The sequence below is a fragment of the Armigeres subalbatus genome, chromosome 3 (genome assembly GCF_024139115.2).
Source record: "Armigeres subalbatus isolate Guangzhou_Male chromosome 3, GZ_Asu_2, whole genome shotgun sequence".
In the NCBI taxonomy this organism is placed as follows: domain Eukaryota; kingdom Metazoa; phylum Arthropoda; class Insecta; order Diptera; family Culicidae; genus Armigeres; species Armigeres subalbatus.
Window position 1 is genome coordinate 323,610,835 of NC_085141.1, and position 18,946 is coordinate 323,629,780.

General features: G+C 41.3%; 1 protein-coding gene across 2 annotated transcripts in view; it reads right to left on the reverse strand.

The window, feature by feature from the left end:
• Positions 1 to 12,117: 12,117 nt before the first annotated feature.
• Positions 12,118 to 18,946, reverse strand: part of LOC134225495 (ornithine aminotransferase, mitochondrial) — a 30,768-nt gene continuing 23,939 nt past the window's right edge. For both annotated transcript variants that reach the window (XM_062705610.1, XM_062705611.1), the window contains exons 2-3: positions 13,284 to 13,563; positions 12,118 to 13,221 (exon numbers count right to left, since the gene is read on the reverse strand). In XM_062705610.1, coding sequence (XP_062561594.1) covers positions 12,234 to 13,221; positions 13,284 to 13,563 — 1,268 coding nt within the window. In that variant the 3' untranslated portion in view covers positions 12,118 to 12,233. The remainder of the gene's footprint in view (positions 13,222 to 13,283; positions 13,564 to 18,946) is intronic.

Genomic DNA, 18,946 nt, shown 5'->3' on the forward strand with positions numbered 1-18,946 from the left:
AAGCCGCCCAGGTAACCAGTAAGCATTATATAAAGCATTTAAGTGGCATTATATGCGCCTTTACTGCAAAACTTTAAATGCCAATAAGCCCTTTAGTCGCCTTTAATGCTATTTTAATGCAGGTTTTGGCCCAATATATGGCTGCTTAAATGCTCAATCCTACTTTATCGATAAAGTAGAAATTTTGCTGAGTAGCATTTATTCAGCATCTGAAATGCTGAATTAATGCTTAATTTTAAAAACAAGAAAAAATGTTTTTTAACGACATTTTTTTCTAATTCTTTTTTTTTACATAGTTTTTTTTTTCATATTATATCGTTATTGTATTTTCTTATATTTGAAATGGAACATAATTTTTTACTTTCTTCGAGCGGAGTTCCCGCTATATGGTTTCACATTGGAAAACGTTTGACGTATGAACACTACAGGCCTTAAAGTGGCACTAATGTAGCTGTTCCATTGCACTTAACGAAAAACAACATTGTGCATTCAAAATGCTATTATAAGACTATGCCTCTCATGATTGCTTTGAAAATGCTTATTTAGAACAGCCAGGTTTTCGAAATGCTTATTTACAGCATGGAGCATATGCAATGCCAGTATAATGCTACTATAGTCCTTACTTTAATGCTTATTGGTTATCTGGGTTCCCACGAACTTATTCACTAATGGTAACAGACGACGGAAAATGATCTGGGATATCACTTTGTAGGCGACATTAAGGATGGTGATCGCTCGATAGTTCTCACACTCCAGCTTGTCGCCTTTCTTGTAGATGAGGCAAATAACCCCTTCTTTCCACTCCTCCGGTAGCTGTTCAGTTTCCCAGATTCTAACTATCAGTTTGTGCAGGCAAGTGGCTAGCTTTTCCGGGCCCATCTTGATGAGTTCTGATACCATCCTTACCAGTGTAGCTGACACTGGCGATCTTATGTGAATGTGCGGCTTAAGCGCCACTCCAATAAAGGAGACCGCACACCAAGTTGGTTTTCCCGGATGAGACTCAATCAAGGCTAGTCCAAGTGTAATCTTCAGTGCGACTACTTTTCCAAAATGGGACAGGTAGAAACCCCTATTGACGCATCAGCATAACTCTCGCAACATCAATCAAATTTCAAAATTCACGGTAAGAGGTCACGCATACTTATGACGACGCAACAAGACGTCATTTCATCATCATCGGGAGTTTACACTATCCTCCACCAGAGTCGCGATGGTAGCTAAAGGGTCGCGCAACATAAATTCAAACTCAAGACAAAAATAATCAAACTAAAACGATTCCGAAGCAACGTAGAAACACTCAAAACATGTATTTAACGAATAGGATAATCTGTATTTTACGAATAACATTTATTACAGTAGTGATGGTTTACGACAAAGGTTTTGTTCTACATTTTAAACGGTATAATGTTGTAGATTTCTTCCTCTCCTCTTTAACCTATCCTATTCTATCTGTGTGCGTATTCAAATTCTACTATCTGCGCTATTGTGTTTGTTTTCATTTCTTCATTCCCAGTGATGCGAAGACGATGCAGCAACGAAACGGCTAATGCTGTTGCACCTGGGTGTCTAATCTGATTAGGTTGGGTGGGCGGCCATAAATTACGGTACGTGCGCACGTTTTAGTTTCTAGCCGACACCCAACCTCAATTCATCCAAACGTTCGAACTTTTTAGCAAGTCATGCTCTTCAACTTACGGATGGCACAAAAAAAAAACTTCTCCGTGGCGTCCTCAGCGGACGCCACACTTCACTCAAAGAACAATTGGGCCGGACTCACCAGATGGTTACTGCTTCTGCTGTACCTGCGCTGCTGTTACCGCTGCTGGCGGTTGACGATTGAGGCCACCACGTGGGCCAATGAATGGCGGTTGGCGACTTCCACGTGTCTCGAATGGCGGCTTGGTCGATGGTGGCCCCGATTTTGTTTACCCCCGATTTTATCACGTTTTCAACCCGATTTTATCACCTCCTGATTTTATCACGTTTTTGACCCGATTTTGTCACCCCAAAAAATTTTGTCATTCTTTTAATTTTCGTAAATAAAAACAACATTGATTTTCATGAAATAACTTTCACCTCCTGTAATTTATCACGAACGACTTCTGAGTACCTGGGAAATATTCTGTAAGCATTTTTGGCAAGAATTAACGCGTACCGTTCACGCATTTGGCCTTTCCAAGGCATAAAATGATTCATATTTGTGGAATGAATTAAAAAAAATGAAAATATTTTTTTTCCAATTTTGTCACATACCCTGTTTTATCACCCCAAAATTCACCAAGGGGGTGATAAAATCGGGATATTACTGTATAGCCGACGGCTATTCGAAACAATTACCACAATGCACATATTTCTACACATAGCACAAATTAACTAATGACCTGGTCTAGATTGATTTTAAACACACAAATCTAGCCTACGACGCACACTATATTTACTTGCACAATTCAACTAGGACTAAACGAGGAGAATATAATTAAATACAAGTAATTAAGTTTAACCACGTTACTTTTATAGCTTACAAATTGCAAAACGACACGCGAACAAAGCAAGACACTTCCACTGTTGTCTGCGGTTCGGACGAAAGTGAGCGAAACCGTGATCCTCAGATTAAGGAACGTGACCTCGCCAAATTCAATTTGGATTTCCCGCGAATCTTTTCGACCGATTGGACAATTGCAAGATATTAATTTGACCGCTGGCTCTTCGTGCAATTTTGGGTGCAGCCACGACTCTCTCTTTCCCAATCTTCCCGAAAACTTCCTTGGACCCGACCTTGATCTCGCGAAATCGAGCGCGGCGGAAATCGCGACCTATCGCTTTATGGTAATCGATCAGTGTCGTTTCACTTTTGCTGGCCTACCATTTGGCGTACGTGAAACAAATTAGTGTATGGAGAAGCTATGTGTTATAATTATGTTCTATCCTAATCCTCTATCCTATTTTAGCAGATTGTAGCAAACGCTACACCAGCTGCTTTATTGGTCTTTAGCTGTTGAATGGCATCCTTAACTTCTCTCAAGGTGGGAGCTGGTTGGCTTCCATCGTCCGCTGAACTAACGTAGTCATCTCATCCGCTGCCTTGACTTTCACTGCCTGTACTCTCAGCGCCATTCAGATGTTCCTCGTAGTGCTGCTTCCACCTTTCGATCACCACACGTTCGTCCGTCAAGATGCTCCCATCCTTATCCCGGCACATGTCGGCTCGCGGCACGAATCCTTTGCGTTGAGCTTCTGATAGAACTTGCGTGTGTCTTGAGAACGGCACAGCTGTTCCATCTCCTCGAACTCCGCTTCTTCCAGGCGGCGTTTCTTCTCCTGAAAAAGGCGGATCTGCTGTCTTCGCTTCCGTCTATAACGTTCCACGTTCTGCCGGGTACCTTGCTGCAGCGCGACCGCCCGCGCTGCGTCCTTCTCCTCCAGAATCTGTCTGCACTCTTCGTCGAACCAATCGTTCCGTCGACTTCGACCCATATACCCGACGTTGTTCTCCGCTGCGTCGTTAATGGCTGCTTTGACTGTATTCCAGCAGTCCTCAAGAGGGGCCCCATCGAGCTCACCCTCTTCCGACAACGCTGCCTCGAGATGCTGCGCGTATGCAGTGGCGACATCAGGTTGCTTCAGTCGCTCTAGGTCGTACCGCGGCGGTCGTCGGTACCGTACATTGTTGATGACGGATAGTTTTGGGCGCAGTTTAACCATTACCAGATAGTGGTCAGAGTCGATGTTAGCGCCACGATATGTCCTGACGTCGATAATGTCGGAGAAGTGCCGTCCATCAATCAGAACGTGGTCGATTTGTGATTCTGTCTGCAGTGGTGATCTCCAGGTGTACCGATACGGAAGGCTGTGTTGGAAGTAGGTTCTGCGAATGGCCATATTCTTGGAGGCAGTGAAATCAATTAATCGCAGGCCGTTTTCGTTCGTCAGCCGGTGAGCGCTGAACTTCTCAATATTCGGTCTAAACTCCTCCTCTTGGCCAACCTGAGCGTTCAAATCTCCTATGATGATTTTGACGTCGTTGCTTGGGCAGCTGTCGTACTCACGTTCCAGCTGCGCGTAGAATGCGTCCTTATCATCATCAGTGCTTCCGGAGTGTGGGCTATGGACGTTGATTATGCTGAAGTTGAAGAACCGGCCTTTGATCCTCAACTTGTACATTATTTCATTGATCGGCCACCACCCGATCACGCGCCTTTGCATATAGCCCATCACTATGAAAGCTGTTCCCAGCTCATGTGTGTGTTGCCGCAGCTCTGATAGATGGTATGATTACCTCTAAACGTTCGCACCATTGATCCCTTCCAACAAACCTCCTGCAGCGCTATAATGCCGAATCCACGGTCCTTGAGAACAACGGCGAGTATGCGTGTGCTCCCGATGAAGTTAAGAGATGTGCAGTTCCACGAACCGAGTTTCCAATCGCTAGTCCCTTTTCGTCGCAGTGGTCTTCGCCGATGGTTCCGGTCCGTACTCTCTTGTTGATTGTTCGTTGCGTATGTTTTTTATAAAGGCTGGCTTGCAAGGCCTGACACCAAACCCCCTAAATTTCCGGAGGACCATTCCTCCTTATTCCCAGTGGACCATGGTGCACAGTTTCACTTAGAGTCCCTCGCTGGCACTCGGACGATGATCAGCCGCCCCTAACATGGAGAACAGATGCTGTTGTGAGCCGATCCTTACATGGAGAACAGACGCTTAGTAAGATTTGCCCCTTCCCTGTCAGCATACGAGCATAGTTCCCACCGGGGTTGGTTACCCGATCTTTACTAAGGTTGCTCGTATCCCGGCCAGCACCACGGGGTGGTAGGGATAGGAGTTGCTGGGTAAGAGGCTAAGGACCGCAAGATGGGGTCTATTTTATTCCTTCAGGTACGCGAAGTACCAATGGTACGCTTTACCCAGCATTTGCCGTGCCAGCATACGGTGATACACAAATAGCAGCGATATGATTATAGGCAGATGCGCAGCCCGTTGAGAGTTACGTCTTGAATCACCAAATAGAAGGAGCGATGCTCCAAATACATGGCGCAAGATTTTAAACTTCCAGACAGATCCGGGCTATGTAGATAATGCAGTGAAAAATGCACACATTGCTAGAGATTGCCTCATCCAAGTGGTGCGTCGATTCCCTTTCCTAGACGTGGTAGACAGCTCAATCGAAAGTTTCGTAATCGCTCAATTTCACGGACAAACTGATCGGCCGGTAATCATCAGAGGTGACTTAAACGCTTCGACAGTGGAATGGGGACTCTGACTTACGCCAGAGGTTACAGTTTGCTGGAGGCGCTGGCAAAGCTGGAAGGATTCGGGTGAATATCCAGCGCGGTGAGCAGCAGGCTTCGGGTCGTTGGGGCGCCGATGAAACGGAAGTGTTCTGCCTACCAGAATCGTTGGACCGATCTCGGCACTCGAACCCCAACTTAGAAGAATAGATTGCGAGAGTTCGGCTATATGCCTACCCAGGTAACCAATAAGCATTAAAGTAAGCACTATAGTAGCATTATACTGGCATTGCATATGCTCCATGCTGTAAATAAGCATTTCGAAAACCTGGCTGTTCTAAATAAGCATTTTCAAAGCAATCATGAGAGGCATAGTCTTATAATAGCATTTTGAATGCACAATGTTGTTTTTCGTTAAGTGCAATGGTACAGCTACATTAGTGCCACTTTAAGGCCTGTAGTGTTCATACGTCAAACGTTTTCCAATATGGAACCATATAGCGGGGACTATTTGTCCAATGAACTTACATTTGAGAACAGAAATCGGTACGTGCAGAATGTTTTTTCCATTCCGACCATTGACAGGAGTACTTGTCGTTAACTTAACTCTATCACTAATTACATAATTTAGATACATTTAATTATTCCATTGCACTATTTTCGATGGATGTATTAAAGCAGCACTACCGTAGCTGTTTCATTGCAACTGGGTATGACGTTTGTGACGGTTGAATTCTGAGATGAGTTAGATTAAGTTTCAATGTTCCTGAAGGAGCGTAGTGTTTATGTTGGTCAACATTATTCCCATTACCATCTATCTCTTATGGCTCAGCTGGTAAGGGCGATGACAACAACAGCGTCGGGTGGCAAGAGCGCGAGTTCGAATCCCGCTCGAAGAAAGTAAAAAATTATGTTCCATTTCAAATATGAGAAAATACAATAACGATATAATATGAAAAAAAAACTATGTAAAAAAAAGAATTAGAAAAAAATGCCAATAAAAAACATTTTTTCTTGTTTTTAAAATTAAGCATTAATTCAGCATTTCGGATGCTGAATAAATGCTACTCAGCAAAATTTCTACTTTATCGATAAAGTAGGATTGAGCATTTAAGCAGCCATATATTGGGCCAAAACCTGCATTAAAATAGCATTAAAGGCGACTAAAGGGCTTATTGGCATTTAAAGTTTTGCAGTAAAGGCGCATATAATGCCACTTAAATGCTTTATATAATGCTTACTGGTTACCTGGGTAGTGTTGGAAATTTGATCTTATCAGTAGCCTTGCTGCGGAGGACGATGGAGGTCCTTCGTAGTTTAGTAGGGAAAGCCCCTGTCTAGCCTACTGGTTCCGTGGGATTGAACCCCACCGAAGGAAGTGGGTTCAGACAGGTTCGAGTTTCAGACATAGTACACAGGATTCTGTTTTTACACTTTTTTTCCGCTTGTATTTTTGATCGTGTGACTTCAATTAGCCACCAAAATCTTTGCAACATGTAACATGTTTAAAAAAATCCTAAATAATTCAAAGAAAAGACACATGATAATTACCATGCGTTAAAAATTTAGGAGAATGCAAAATTGAGAAAATGTATATCTTGTAAAAACAGAATCCAGTGTAATACAATTTGATAACCTTACTACTCTATTTAAAATTTTGATTTGTTCCCGGATTTTGACTGGTCAGAAGCCAAGCAACGGACCCCGAACTGATCTCTACACTTACCAAAGCGTTTTTGAAGTGTTTTTGTAATCAAGTAGCCAATCAGTTATACTCAACGTTATCCTAGAAACCCCTCAGTAACATAATAATTAATAATTATTAATTAATAATTTGTTGATTGAAAATAAATATTCATTCGTTAATTTGCAATCGCTAACTTTGGACGTCTTTTCTTAAATCCTCCGAAGTTTCTTCAAACAAGTAGAACCACCTACTCTACAGGTTATGGGCTCGACCAAGGATTCGGCGCACGGAATACCTCAGTTCAGCGGAGGTTCTGGATTCCACAACTGGAGTTTTCGGGTGCGGATGTTCCTGGACGCTAGTGGAGTGGTCAACACGTTAACAGAAGATTCTCCGGCGGAGGCTGCCGATAAAGTCAAATTCGACGAGGCGGACCGAAAGGCGAAATCCCTGTTGATCAGTTTCCTGGGTGATGAGTGCTTGGAGATGGTACGGGATAAAGTCACGGCGAAGCAAATGTGGCGAGCTCTGGAGAATTCCTTTGCTAAGAAGTCTCTTGTAACACAAAACCTAGTGCGGAAGCAGCTGGGACGGTTAAGAATGAAGGAATGTGATTCCATGCGCAGTCATTTGGTGGCGTTTGAAGATTTAATTCGGCAACTCAAACTGGCGGGTGCGGTATTGGCGGAAGCGGACTTAATCGTGACGCTGTTCGGAACACTTCCGGAATCATATGATCCGTTGATCACGGCGCTTGAGAATCTAGGTGAGGATGAGCTAACATTGGATACGGCGAAGCAACGTCTTCTAGCAGAGGAAGTGAAGCAGCGAGACCGGCAGCTAGATGTATTGGAGAAGTCGACAGCGTTTGCCGGTGAGAAAAGCAAAATAAAGTTCAAGATTTTCAGTGGAAAGTGCCATAAATGCGGCCGGAAGGGCCATATGAAGAAGGACTGTCGCCAGAAAAGCTTTGGTGAGGCTAACGTTGCAGCAGGAAGCAAGGCAGTGAGTTTTATGGTTAAACGTGAAGAAACTTACCCATGTGAAAGTGGCAAGCTAATTTTCAAGCTCGATTCTGGTTCAAGTGACCATTTGGTGAATGATGCCAAAGTGTTTTCGTCGTCATCAAAATTACCTAATCAAATCGTCATTCAAGTAGCAAAGGATGGTGAAAGTCTGGTAGCGAAGACTAAGGGCGTGATAAATGGATACAGCAACAAAGGAGTTCCGGTTAATATCAATGACGTTCTGTACATCCCTGATTTGAGAGACAATCTGATGTCGGTCAAACGGTTGGCAAGTGCTGGAATTTCGGTGTTATTCGATGGACGTCAAGCAGTGCTTCGAAAGGAAAATCAAGTGATTGCTACAGCTCATCTGAAAGGCAGTTTATACGAGCTGGAGGTTAGCGTCGACTCATTTTCTGCTAATGTATGCCAAGTAGAAACAACCGGATTGTGGCATCGTCGACTTGGCCATCTGAACGAACAGGGAATAGCGAAATTGGTGCAACACAACATGGTGGAAGGAATAAACTTTAAGCCAAAACCTCTCGGATTCTGCGATCCCTGCATACAAGGTAAACAATGCCGTGAACCTTTCAGCGGAACCAGGCAACGTGCAACGCGGGTATTGGAGGGAATACACTCGGACGTCTGTGGTCCAATTGACCCACCGGCGTGGGATGATTTACGATACTTTGTATCATTCATTGATGACCACCACTTCTCGGTTATTTACACTATGAAAAAAAATCCCAGGTTTTGTGAAAAGTTTTGCGAATTTGAAGCTGCTGCGACAGCAAAGGCTATTTCGAAACTTACAGTGGATCAAGAAAAAGAATAGTGTTCCAACGAGCAGAAATTGTGGTACAAATCAAAGGGTATTCAAATGGAACCAACAATTGCATATGCATCACAGCAAAGTGGCCGAACGCTTCAATAGGACACTTATTGAGAAGGTGCGTGCTATGCTATTGGACTTCCAAGTGCCGATAATATGTGATCTGAAGCAGCCTACACCGGCGCGTATCTTCTGGATTGTAGCCCTACAACAAGTCTCCCATAAACGACGCCAGCGGAGCTTTAGTTTGATATGAAGCCAAACTTGAAGAAGGTACGTATCTTCGGCTGTAAAGCTTTTGCGTGGATACCAAGCCAATCAAGGAAGAAGCTCGATTCGAAAAGCGTGGAAGTGGTCATGATGGGATATGCACCCAATGGCTACAGACTCTGGGACCGTAAATATCGAAAAATCATCGTAGCCCGTGATGTTAAGTTTGACGAGACGAGATTTTCTTATACCACCAAACCAGATGAGACGTCACAAGCTCCATTGGTGGTAATATTCCCGGCTGAACAAGAGGAGGAAGCTGAACGTGTTCAACCTGTTAATGTCGATATCGGTGCTGAACGTTCTCAACCTATTGATGTAGAGACCGATGATGCTTTTGAAGATGCAGATGACCAATTGTACCGTAATGAAATTCAACAAGATGATCCACCACTGTCAGCGCTCCCTTCGCACTTAGAACATTGCGAGTCCAGCGGACAAACGCGAATGAGGCGCAGCGAAAGGAGCGCACGCTCCCGGTAAGTTTATGGATTACTTTGTTGGCTACGGAGCAACTTCTGGCGATTCATTTTATGCAGATGTCCCACAAACATATGACGAGATTGCTGGACGAGACGATAGCAAAGAATGGTTTCAAGCGGTGCACAGCGAACTTCAATCCCTCAAAGCAAACAACGTGTGGGAGCTAACGACGTGCCCAGACGGTGTAAAACATCAAAATGGGTATTCCGGCTAAAAGAGGATGAAAACGGCAGGCCCATCCGATACAAGGCAAGGTTAGTTGCGAAAGGTTATCTCCAGAAACCAGGACGAGATTTTGAAGAAACTTACGCACCAGTGGCAAGGTTGGCCACAATCCGTGTAGTGTTAGCTGTTGGAGTTCATCGCAAGTTCCACTTCCACCAAATGGACGTAAGGACTGCTTTCCTGCATGGTCGTCTCAAGGAAATCATCTATATGAAACCTCCGGCTGGTGTTAAAGCGAAGCCTGATGAAACATGTCGTTTAATCAAATCGCTATATGGTCTCAAACAATCACCTCGATGCTGGAATGAACGTTTTAACGACGAACTCCTCAAAATGGGATTTTCCAGATCGAAGCACGATTATTGTCTATATACGAAGCTGATTCCAGACGATGAACTAATCATCATTCTGTATGTGGATGATCTGTTGGTTGCAGGACGAAATCTTTCATCGATTCGGAAACTGAAGCTAGACTTGGCCAAGCTTTTTGAAATGTCGGACTGTGGAGAACTTCGTCATTTTTTAGGAATCAAAGTAGATTACAACTATGAATACGGAGTGATGCAGCTTTCACAAGGTGCAAGTATCGACCGATTGATGAAACGTTTTGGGATGAGTGACTGCAATTCGGTCAGAGTTCCGATGGAAAAGGGATTGTCACTGGACTTGACGGGACAACACATCGATGAACCATATCGGGAAATGTTGGGATCGCTGATGTATCTCATGCTGTGCGTGCGACCAGATATCAAAGCAAAGTCCTAAATCTCAACATTGGCAAGCACTAAAGCGAGTGGTTCGGTATATACAGGGAACAAGAGACATAAAACTATTATTCCAACGGGACGAATCGAGTTCATCATTGATTGGATATGCAGATGCGGATTGGGCTTCGGACACAAACGATCGAAAATCGGTGAGCGGTTACCTGTTCAAGGTGTTTGGTTGTTCGGTTTCCTGGAGCAGCAAGAAACAACGTACCGTAGCAACGTCATCCAGTGAAGCTGAATATGTTGCTTTAAGCATGGCGGTCACTGAAGCAATTTGGCTTCAAGGGATTCTAGAGGATCTGCAAGAAGCTATCAAACCAACTACCATCTATGAGGACAACAGAGGCTGTATCTGTATAGCGAAGAACTTAGAAACAAAGCGGACGAAACACATAGATATTAAATATCATTTCTTACGTGATCATGTGGCTTCTGGATCTCTAAAAATAGAACCTATCAAAACCCAGGACCAACTAGCAGATATGTTCACCAAAGCATTGGATTTCTCAAAATTCAAAACTCTACGAACTAGCCTTGGACTGACTGATTGAAAGGGGGTGTAATCAAGTAGCCAATCAGTTATACTCAACGTTATCCTAGAAACCCCTTAGTAACATAATTTGTTGATTGAAAATAAATATTCATTCGTTAATTTGCAATCGCTAACTTTGGACGTCTTTTCTTGAATCCTCCGAAGTTTCTTCAAACAAGTAGAACCACCTACTCTACAGCACGGCATACAAAAACAAGGCAGGCTCATAACGTATGTAAACATTCAGTTTGAATGTAAACATGTGACGTCACTGCTATCTTCGCACAAGCTGGACCGAGACGATGCTCTACGGTCGCAGCATGCTTACTTTTGTACTCCAACATGTGGCGATAAAATATGCGTCACATTCGAAGTGTCATTTTTCTAACGAGCCTACCTTGTTTTCTGTATACCGTGCTCTACAGTTTTAATACCGGCCAAACGGTGGACCTTAGAAGTTCATGAGAGGAGTGCTGAGTATCATCCTCAAAAACTTATTTTGAACTCGTTGGAGTTCCAATTCCATAAAAAACAAAGCAATGACAAATAATTTGGTTTGTTTCTTATTTTTCTTATTTTTTTCAGCAGTGAGCACGCGTGTAAGCAAAAAGAAGCGACGAGATTGGTGCTGTATTTCTTCGTTTTGCGATGAGATGAATCAGATGATTAATAAGATGGAAAATTGAACAGTTCCCCAATAAACAATGTCAAAATATTTGTTTTTATATGCTAATATTGTTTGGACTACTGTGATGGAAAACGTAAAAATCCGACACATCAAGGACAGCCTAGTGGTCAAAACATTTGATGCATTATGGTCGAAGTAAATTCTGCCCTTTCCTTCTGTGGAAATTACTAAATATCTGTCAGAGTTTGAATGAAACATGGCCGACATTCCTATACTGTAAAAAAACATAAATAATTGCCATATAGGTTGTGTGAAGAATTTTGCTTCGACTTCGGGAATTAGCGATGATATTTTCACGGGATCTGTCAGATCTGTGTCTACTTGGTCGATAACCTCGAGAAGTCCAAGGATACGAATAGGACATATGTCATCTAAACAAAAAAAAATCCAACTTAAATTATGAGAATACTATAATTGTGCTTACCAGGAAACTGAAATTCATAAACTTATAGCCAAATGCGTTTGTGATTACAATCTAAACAATAATATCATCTTCTCCATTGTCCCATTACTGTTCATTAACAAATGACAGTACTGTTGTTTTGATGATCCTCGAGCACTCGTCCACTTGCTCTTCGTTGATGGTCAACGGTGGCGCAAACCGGATAATATCCCCATGGGTTGGCTTCGCAATCAATCCATTTTCCTTCAATCGCAGGCAAACTTCCCACGCATCATACTTGGAGTTAATCACGATAGCATTCAGCAGACCTTTTCCTCGTACAATCGAAACCACGTCCGTCGGGAGTTCCGCTAGAGATTCTCGCAGTCTACGTCCCATGCGATCTGCGTTTTCCGCCAACTTTTCATTGACCAACACATCGAGGGCAGCCATCGCTACCTTGCAACCCAGTGGGTTTCCACCGTAGGTCGATCCGTGCTCGCCGGGCTTGATGCATAGCATCACGTCGTCGTTCGCCAGCACAGCCGACACGGGGTACAATCCACCGGAGAGAGCTTTTCCCAAGATCAGTATATCAGGCTTGACGTCCTCGTGGTCGACCGCCAGCATGCGTCCCGTTCGGGCAAGACCCGTTTGTACTTCATCGGCAATGAAGAGGACGTTGTACTTTGTGCATAATTCACGAACCTTCCTAAGATATCCCTCATCGGGAACAACTACGCCAGCTTCTCCCTGAATTGGTTCCACCATAAAGGCGCACACGTTGGGATCCTGCAAGGCCCTTTCAAGCGCACCGGTGTCATTGTACGGGACAAGTTCGAACCCAGGCATGAATGGTCCGAAGCCTTCATAACTGGACGGATCGTTTGAAGAGGATACGGCAGCCAACGTGCGGCCCCAGAAGTTACCTTCAGCGAAAATAATTTTAGCCTTGTTTTGTGGAACTTTCTTCACTTTGTACGCCCACTTGCGCGCCAATTTGCATGCCGTCTCCCCGCCCTCAACACCGGTGTTCATTGGAAGCACTTTGTCGAAGCCGAACAGGGCGGTGATGTATTCTTCGTACTCACCGAGGACGTTGGAGTAGAAGGCTCTGCGCAGGAGGAAAATTTGTAGTTAGTATTTGAAGTGATAACAAGCTAAACAATAAATTACCTGGAGGTCAGAGCCAATACCTTGGCCTGTTCGGTGAGGGCCCGCACGATCTTCGGATGGCAGTGGCCCTGGTTTACCGCGGAATACGCGCTCAGGAAATCGTAGTATCGTTTGCCCTCGACGTCCCACACGAAGATTCCCTCGCCACGTGCCAACGCCACCGGCAGCGGGTGATAGTTGTGGGCGCCAAATTTATCCTCCCGGTCGAACACCTCCTGCGATGACGTTCCGTGCCGAAGCTCGCTCGTTTTTGTGGCGGCAACGGTGGAGGCCATTTTGGCTGCGAAAAATGAGAAGTTTGGTTTGTTATCTATGAAGGTAATTTGAAAATGCAGATATTTTAAAGTCGATTCAGAAAACTTGTGTGATTTCGTTAATTTTAGCTCAAGTATTTTTTTTCCATTGTAACTCAATATAGGGTATAGGGTATTGGTTTTTGAATCTTTGCCGAAAACAGAAACCTGCCGTAAGCTCACTGTGTTTTAGAGCCAACGCCTGGGTAACAAATTTATTGTTCTCAATAAATGGGCATGGGTCGCCAGGCTAAATATAGCTAAGCAACCGTTAAAACGACAAAAAGATATTTATCATCCTATGTAGTCAGAAACGGCGATTCCATAACATTATAAAGAATTTTGAGATTCTTAAAAAGGGAGTCAAATTTAGAAAAAAAAAATGAAAAATAACAAAAATTAGTAGCAAAAAAGTAGTTTGTGCTAAATTGTTTTGTTTGTAATCTCATCAACAGAACAAAAATTTCCAGTGATAGTGAAATTTCCACGCTGAATAAAATCAAATATGGAACAGACTACAGTTAGATATTCTAACCTAGCCGTTTCGCTTCTTCTGCGTAGCATTAAGAATCCCACAAGGCCATAATAACTTCATAAATCTGTGGCCCGCAATACGCTTAGCAATTCAAGCACTTTTCTCGAAATTGAAAACATTTTACAAATCCCAGAAATAAAAAAACCGGCATTTTCATTTTCAGAAACTAACTTCATGTATCAGAGCATCCGGTGGACGAGTTTCAGAAAACTTGATACGCCGAACTGGATCGCATTAGCAGTCTCTTCTTTTATCAGTTGTTTCTGATTTCGGCTCCCTTGAGGATTCATCCAAATTATGGCTTGATCCACATACAACTGATGCTCCGTTCGAGTTTTATCATTATGCATAATGTTATTTCGTTGCGCGGAAATTAAATATTCTAATTAAATGTTTATCATCCTATATATTAATATCTGAATCATCTCTCAGTTCCATATCAGTTTGAAAGAGAGCAACAACAACTTCGAAGGTCAGATATATTGACTTTATTATTATTATTTAGCTTTAGAAATACACGATAAATGATTCAATCTAAATGTCGTCGTTTCTCAATATTCTCAAAGTATTTATTCCAGTATTTTCGTGCTCCGGATAAAAACTGATAAAATAATTATTTGGAGCAGAAAAACATCACTTGTCATAAGACAGAGTTTGTACAATCCCATTGAGTTCCACCACTTAATTGTACCTTGACAGATACGTATTTCGATCTCAACAGTAAGGTCGTCTTCAGTGTCTCGTACTTGACTCGACTTAGTCCTGTTTACAACCTGGTGAACGAGTGAACCTCTCTTAAAAGCCCTGATTAATCCACCTATCGGTGATGATCCCTCTCTAGTGCTTTAAAAAATTGTATTTTGTCCATAAATTCCGAGCCCTCTGTCCGATCTAGCCAATTTTCAACAGGAAACAATGGGTCAGGATTCTGCGTCGAAAGCAACTTGTTGCAAGCAAATCGGTTAAGAAAAAGTGGCAAAAAAAAGAGTGACAATTTTTTTTTGTAAAAAATGGGGGTTTGGCCATAATTTTCGAGCCCATAGTCCGTGCTGGCCAATTTTCAATAAGAAACAATGGGACAGAATTTTGCGTCGAATGCAATTTGTTGCAAGCAAATCGGTTTAGGATAAGTGCCTGAAAATTTCCACATTTTTTGGTGGGTGTGCACTAGAGTGATTCAAATTTTGACTTTTTCGCTCCCCTGTGCTTAAACGATTGTTTTTGCTATTTTAATAGTCCTCTCAAATTTTTAGCTGATTTGGATGTAATTTGGTTGTGCACGTGCCGTTTGAGAGTTGTATGAAAATTACTATGAGAACTGCCACTTATGTAAAGGATCGTTCCGTGAAGCAGCCCAGAATATATTTGAGTATATTTAACGCATCGTCATCATAGAATATATCCTAAGCTGAATGTCAGTTGTTGTTGCGAAGCAATCTGACTTTTGTGGGCAAAATTATAAAGAAAACAGAAATGCTCATTATTGATATTGATGTTATTCTTTTACGTGTTAAATTGAATTTCCCACTATTCAGTATTTCCATAATAACTTTTGTTGCCAGCATCAAATCGTTTAGCAACAACGACGATATTTTCCCTTGTTAAATTTCTTATGTTGCTAACGTATTCATACATTTTTAGAGCTTAATAGGCAATGATGGGGAGCGGTTTTTCACAAAAGTTACTGTTTTCATAGCAATTTTCATACAAGCTTCAAACTGCTTGTGCTCAGTCAAATTACATCCAAATTAGCTAAAAATTTAGGACGATTATTAAAATGGCAAATGCCATCGTTTAAGCATAGGGGAGCAAAAAAGTCAAAATTTGAATCACTCTAGTGTGCACACACACACACACATCACCACAATTCGTCGAACTGAGTCGATCGGTATATAACACTATGGATCTCCGGGCCTTTTATAAAAAGTTTATTTTTGAAGCGATCATATAGCCTTTACGTATACTTTGTATACGAGAAAGGCAAAAATCAAAATAATCCATAGCCTCGAATAAATGTATCGTCATCGGTGGGGAAGATGATCACTTTTAAGACAAAACAAGCAATAACAATGTGTTTACATTTTAAATCGAAACAAATATTTTTAAAACATGTACTGCTATATGTTGCAATAATCAACATATTTAGTTTCCTGAAATGCGTTCGCATTTATTAAAATAAATTAAATTAGGACAATTTTTTGAGTTATCTGGTTTGGGGTGAAGTTGATCAAGACAACTCTACTAAAATCATTATGACCCTGCCGTCAAAATACATTAAATTATTTGAATAAATGTTGAATTTACCACGCAAAGAAGTCTACGAAGTCAATATTTGAAAAGAAATTAGCATCATTTATGACTAAATATCTCTCGCTTTCTTCCACGAACTATAGTTTCATGATCTAAATACTCGGATTCTCTACCTAGCAGTAACATTACTTGAACAGATAAAATGATTGACCTACAAGATCACCGTTTCATAAAAGTTAGGCAGTTTTGACTGACACATCAAATGATTATTTTCGCCTTAATGATCAGCTTCCCCTCATATGACGGTACCTATCAAATCATGCAATTGAAAATTTATTTAATGCTTTGTAAATTCTTTTGAGATTTCCCTCGGAAATTATTCAGGAACGTATTCACCAATTTTTTTCCAATTTTTTTTTCACCAATTAATAACCAAACAGTTAAAGTTAGACAAAACATAAGACAAAAAACGAACAAATCATTGTAAGACTAACACCAAACATAATCAAAGACTGTATAATTAGTATATGTATTAAATTTTAGCTTCCCCTGAAGAAGACACTAATCCCGTGTCGAAACGTCGGACGAATAAAAACACGTTTTAATCATATGAGACTGCGTAGCCGTTAATTAATGATCTATGATTAAACCCCACAGTCGTTTCCCAAAAAATTGGTAAAAACACTATGGAACGTATTCAAAAATACCAAATTACTAAGAATTTTTTTAAAGCAATGCCTAAAGGGACTTCCGAAAGAATTTCTGGTTCATTTTTTAACGGAATTTCCGGACGAATTTCCAAAGGAATAACTGAGTGCCCATAGGAATTACTACAGTTCCGAATGGGGATAAAATTAGGATAAATTTCCGAATGGATTCTTTATAGAATTCCTAAAGGAGAACTTAAAGCGGTTTTCGGAAAAATTAAAATCTAAGAGAATTCGTGAAAATTTATTGCTTAAGAAATTTTCTAAAGAGTTCCCGAAGGAATTCCGGAAGAATTTTTCGAAGAATTCCTAAAAAAAATGTCAACGAATTCCTCAAAGGAATTCCAAAATTTCTATGGAAACTTTAAAGCAGTGACGCTCAGCATTTTGGGCGATTTTTTCCTTGATTTGCTTGTCACACAATAAAAATGAGCTTTCACCTTAAATTTAGTACTTGGACGAAAACTTTCAAATATATCTATTAGCTGAGGATATTAAAACGAATATTTGGTGTTAAAACCACTCCGTATGACATGATCAAAGTAAAATTACAGTGCAGCCCGTTTTATTACCCTCAGCAGATAGATATTTTTAAAAGCTTTTTTTTTTTTAATCTTTATTTAGGTGTTTTTTTTAATTCTAGTGTAAGTTCAACACCGGGTTTTAAAAGCTTTGGACCAAGTAGTAATTTGTATGGTCAAGGATCATTTTTATTTTGTTAGAAGCAAATAAAGGAAAAACGCCCCGAAGTGCTGATCACCACTGCTTTAAAGGGATTTCCGAAGATTCAAAGGAATGTCTGACTGGGTTACTAAAAGAACGAAAATAATTTCCGATAAAATTCCTGAAGTATTCTTAAAAATTTCCAAAAAATAAAGGGATTTTCATGGGAATATCCGGAACAATTCCTTAGACTCTGTCAATGAGACATTAAATTAAAGAGAATTAAACTTAAAGCAACAGCTCGAAGATTAGAAAAATCACCCGGCAATAAGAATGGCTGGTGCTACACAGCAATATCAATAAGACATCGATTAAAAATGATTAAAATGGAATTTCTGAAAGAAATCCAGGAGGAAAGAAATTCTTAGAAATAAGTCATTTCCGGAGGTGTTTCCTATCGATTTTATTAAGGTGAACGTGGGTTGAGTACCAAAACAAAGGTTTGAAAGCATTGGTACAATAAAAACTGTCATATAGGCCTTTTCACGAGACGTTTAAAAACAGCTGATTTTATCGTCAATTGACAGTTCTTCTATGAACGTGACAGCTTCGGGCTTGCAGGCCTGTTCAGCGGTTGTAAACAAGTGCAGTCTTGGCAATGTCACATGAAAAAGCCTATACTGTAGTTGTATTGGTGTCGTTTTTATATAAAAAAAAACTGACAAATCCACCTAGCGGTGATTTGCCTTTCTCGTGCATTATAAAAATAGTATTCAATAGGAAACAATGGGAGAGTATTTTGCGTCGAATGCAACTTGTTGCAAGCAAATCGGTTAAGGATAAGTACCTGAAAAATGAGTGACACTTTTTTTGGTCGGGTGCGCACAGACAAACACATACACATACACACAGAGTCGATCGGTATATAACACAATAATGAGTCCCCGGGCCTTCTATAAAAAAATTGTTTTTGGAGCGATCATATAGCCTTCACGTATTCTTAGTATACGAGAAAGGCAAAAACAAAGAATATTAGTAGGGTTTCGGTGTACTGTCAGCATTTTCGTGCGCAGCGAGAACATATTTAATTGAGTTTAATAACCTGTGGCGCACAGCCTGGAAAGAGTGCTAGCCATTGTTACTGATGCATTAGTTCTAATATCTTACATGAGCAAGGAGTAATGAAATGAATATTTGCCACCAAAAAAACGGTAA